At 36.6% G+C, this 4,549-nt stretch overlaps 1 protein-coding gene across 5 annotated transcripts in view; it reads right to left on the reverse strand.

The window, feature by feature from the left end:
* The window catches only part of ptprfb (protein tyrosine phosphatase receptor type Fb), a 148,578-nt gene that overhangs the window by 47,984 nt on the left and 96,045 nt on the right, over positions 1-4,549 (reverse strand). For all 5 annotated transcript variants that reach the window (XM_016502239.1, XM_016502243.1, XM_016502242.1 and 2 more), the window contains 3 exons: positions 3,822-3,939; positions 2,313-2,891; positions 974-1,071 (listed from right to left, as the gene is read on the reverse strand). In XM_016502239.1, the coding sequence (XP_016357725.1) occupies positions 974-1,071; positions 2,313-2,891; positions 3,822-3,939 (795 nt within the window). The remainder of the gene's footprint in view (positions 1-973; positions 1,072-2,312; positions 2,892-3,821; positions 3,940-4,549) is intronic.

A 4,549-nucleotide genomic window follows, 5' to 3' on the forward strand; every position in this document is an offset into this window, starting at 1 on the left:
TTTGGCTTCCTAAAACACCAGTGTGAATGTAATTTAGACTGAGACAGTATATCACAAATAAAAAGAGGGTTGAGTCCCATTTAAAGTTCAGGTACAAGTCAATTCACTGATTTTTTCTAACTTGTTTTCTTAGTTAAGAACATGGGTTGGAGCTCTTAATTTTGAACTCGTTATAGAGGATCTGCAGGAGGGAGAGGTTCAGTTTCACTCAGTTGCACGGCTCACTAAATCAAATTTTCATTCGGTTTCATTTAAACAAAGAACTGATTGCATAAACAGACATTATCCCCACGCAGCTGCTTTTAGCGATGGAAACCGTGTGCTGTTTTCTGGGCTTGGCCCATCAGGACATTACTGTTATGGTTTTATACCAGTAGCTGGCATGCAGAGATGCCACACAGACTGTCTGTCAAGTTCACTGTAGGCCAGAGACCATTCTGACAGACTTTCCACAACGTTTCTGCATACTGACCAATAGTGTGACTTACAATTTTGCTAAACCACATGTGAAGAATCAGCACTTAAAACCTAATAGGTAAGATTACATTTACATCTGTTGCAGTGTAATCACTCTGTATGGGAATTAGACAATTATACAGTTAGCTCTCAAGTGCATGCCTATAAAAAGGGTATAAAAATAGATATAAATGCTTGTGAATAATATATTTTAATACAAGGAACTTTTGTCTATGTACGTGATTGGGGTCTTACCTTGCAAAGTGCATTATATCGAATAATTTAACTTTAATTAAAACTTTACATTTTCATTTTTTCCCAATTCTTCAATTGTCTTTTTTTTTATATATAATTTACATCTGTTGCAGTGTAATCACTCTGTATGGGAATTAGACAATTATACAGTTAGCTCTCAAGTGCATGCCTATAAAAAGGGTATAAAAATAGATATAAATGCTTGTGAATAATATATTTTAATACAAGGAACTTTTGTCTATGTACGTGATTGGGGTCTTACCTTAAAAGGCACTTGGGATTTATAATTTTCTGGTACATCCCAGGTGAGAAGGACAGAGGTTTTCATCACAGCTTTGACACCAAAACTTGTGGCAAATGCTATTAGACACAGAACAGAGATTTCATATACATATATACAGAGCTCAGGGTTTGAATAATGTATAAGGTAACATTTAAAACAAAACAGAGCTTCTGAAATTGTTTATATAGGAACTGTTTACTGATCTCTTGTTGTGTGAAATTACTGACACTGCAATAAAGTACTAATATCTTATACTTACATCATTTTTTTAATAACGAAAGATATACAGCCTCTGTCTGAGGCTGTTGTGTACAATGGAAAATCAGCTTATTTGTTGAGAAAAATATGAAGATATAGTGACTCTATCCATACCTCCCCCTCCAACAGGAAGCTTAAAACATGCTATACAGCTTAGTTTTATTTTAGTATTATTTCTGTATTATCATAGTATTTATTAATATTTAGAATTATCACTTATTTTTATATTTTCAGCTTTCTTTTACATTTTAGTTTAAGTGATTTTATTATATTCTTTCATGCTCATTACGTTAGTCTTTTTTATGTTTCAATATACGATTTTTTATTTATTTTTTTTTACTTTAATAAAGTTTTTATTTTTTTTTTAATTTTAGCACTTTAACTTCAACTTATTTCAGGCTGTTGCCAAGGCAACATTTCTACATTTTTCAACATTTTTAAATCTATTTATTCATCTAATATTTGTATTTTATTTAAGCTTTATTTCACTTATTTTTTCACGTTTTTACTAACTTTCATTTTAGTTAATAATTCTAAACACAATCATTCAGTTCTTTCAGTTCTGTTGTTCTCAGTCAGAACTTGAATGTTCACAAAGTGAAAAAACGAAGGCAGATTTTTCCATTTGCCTTAAAAAACAGACCACCCAATGTGAAGATAATTAGATTTTTTCACAGTGCACATTTATCACGGTGTTAGCATGACAAAATGGCTATGTTATGTCAAGCGTGTGTTATTGCAGAAAAATAATAACATTTGTTGGTTATCTAGTGATTTTTCTGAGACCAACAGTGGACAGTAGATAGAAATTAAAGTTCCGGTGCTGTTTTTGGGCCACAATCTTTCTGGGAACATGAATAGGTATGTAAAATGTGAGCATTTATGCACTGTATATCATTAAATAAAGTGTATAAGGTGCATTATAATTATGTTACGGTGCACTGTAATTATCTGTAGCTTGACACAGTAATAAATTACACCTCACTCTACACAGAGGGATGAAAGGATTTCTGTATCTGTTTAAGCGATTTAACATAAGCCATGCAGTCTAAACACAAACCAGGTGATGTAGACATGGTCCTGCTCTGGATACTAGGACTTATGGGACCCCCTCCCTTGCTGGTGAAGGCTTGCACACGGATATCATATGTGGTGTCCGGTCGAAGCCCTTGGATGGTCATCTGAGTGTCGGAGGTGCGATTGGTGCCATTATGTATGTTGTTGATGTCGCGGTACATCACTAGGTATTGTGTGATCTGGCCGTTGCGCTCAGAGAGGGCAGGGGGGTCCCAGGCAAGACTAGTGGTGGAGGTGGTCAGGCCCACAACGCGTAGGTTCAGGGGAAACCCACTTGGCACGTCCTCCGGGGTGCTGATCTCTTTTACATACTCCTCTCCAGCTCCTGCCCGGTTCCTGGCACTCAGGTGGAACGTGTAGGTGGCGCCCTTGTGCAGTTCTGTGGCGGTGTGGTGGTCGTCGGCGCGTGCGAACTCACGGACTTCGTAGTTCTCTTCCTCCACACACTTGTACCGCAGTCGGTAGCCAATCAGCTCACCCACCATGTCCTTAGGAGGCTGCCACTGGATGAGGGCTGTGTTGCCAATGGTGGTGCTGATGATCATGGTGGGTTTCCCAGGCACTGCGGGGGCAGAGTGAGATTTTAAAAAGCATTGTTAAAAAGAGGGTTATTTGCACGTGACCACTTATACCACATGCCACCATTAGGTATCAAATAACCTGCCTGAAAAGTATGCTTGATCTGGCCTATTATTTTTATTATTATAAAAAAAGTTATTTTGGACAAATCTTCAAAGAATTCTGAAAAAAAAAAAAATTTTTTTTATGGTTTTCACAATAATATTATCTGCTTTAAAATAAGTAATAAGTAAATATTAAGCACAACTATTTTCAACATTGATGATATGAAATGTTGCTTGAGAAGCAAATCAGCATATTAGAATGATTTCTGAAGGATCATGTGACACTGAAGACTGGAGTCTTGAAAATGCACAGGAATAAATTGCATCTTAAAATATATAACAATAAACTTGAAATCTTATCAACCACAAACTTTTAATGATATACAAGTAAAATGACTTGTAAATGCTCTTTCATGCTGACCTTAAATCTTTAATATGAATATTTATTATGTTTAATAATAATAAAAAGTGAAGACCTTTTCATCTTTTTTTCCCCTTTGAGCGAAGAAAAGTCTTGGAAAAGCTGCTTTTGATTAAATGTCATCAGACATTTGACAATGAATTGTCACTGAAAACCTTGACAGACGCATTCAAGTAAATGTCAAGTAAAAGAAACTGATTTTTTTTTCTATCCTATAATGTGATGTATTTGTAAGTAAATCAGGCCATTCAGTACAATAAAGCATTTTGTGCCACTAGTTGAGAAAAGATGTACCAGAGGTGAAGCAAGTTATCTGATTTAAAATTGTTTTTCTTAGGAACAACGTGCATCAGTGAATAATGCAGAGTAAGGCCAGAAACATCCATTGCAATTAAACAGGGTGAATTTTGAATGTGAAGTAAGTCAAGTGAAGAGAGTGAGTTTCTACCTGCTCCGGTGGTGGTGATGACTTTGGCTTTGCTGCGTGCCCCATCTCCCTTGGTTGTGTATGCTGCCACAGTAACAGAGTAAGAGGTCTCGGAGAGAAGTCCAGTGATCACAACCTCCTGTTAAACAGAAACAGCATGATCCCTAAGATGCCAAGACAGCTTTATCTAGAAATGCCCTCATGCCATCCCCACTGGCAGACACTGATCACAACCCCTCCAATAAACCACACACACCCCAACGCTTAACCATTTCCAACCTCCCTTTTAAACCATCTGACATATTCTTCATTTCATATTGCACATTCAAACAAGAACTCTGAAAGACTTAGAAAAGCTCTATAGAAGCACAAAGAGAAGAACCAAAGCTGCCCAATCATGGGTGTCAATGTTCTTGCTTTACACCAGTGACGGCAAATCCTTTTTTAACAAGCCAGCTGAAAAACTGTCGGTAATTAATTCTGTATTTTTATTTTTAAAAAGGTTCCCATAAACCCTAAAATGTGGGTCAAATTAGTTGGCAAACTATTGTAAATAATAACAGTTGTATAGCAGAACAATGACACATCTGGTTGAAATCAAGAGATAACCTGTGTGAGCATTTGAACAAACTCACAAACCGAAGGGGGGGAAGAGCCAAACATAGCACACAAAGGCACATGTAGAATACACAAGCGAACACACACACACACACACACACACACACACACACACACACACACACACACAC

Source organism: Sinocyclocheilus anshuiensis, unplaced genomic scaffold (genome assembly GCF_001515605.1).
Source record: "Sinocyclocheilus anshuiensis isolate Anshui unplaced genomic scaffold, SAMN03320099.WGS_v1.1 scaffold718, whole genome shotgun sequence".
In the NCBI taxonomy this organism is placed as follows: domain Eukaryota; kingdom Metazoa; phylum Chordata; class Actinopteri; order Cypriniformes; family Cyprinidae; genus Sinocyclocheilus; species Sinocyclocheilus anshuiensis.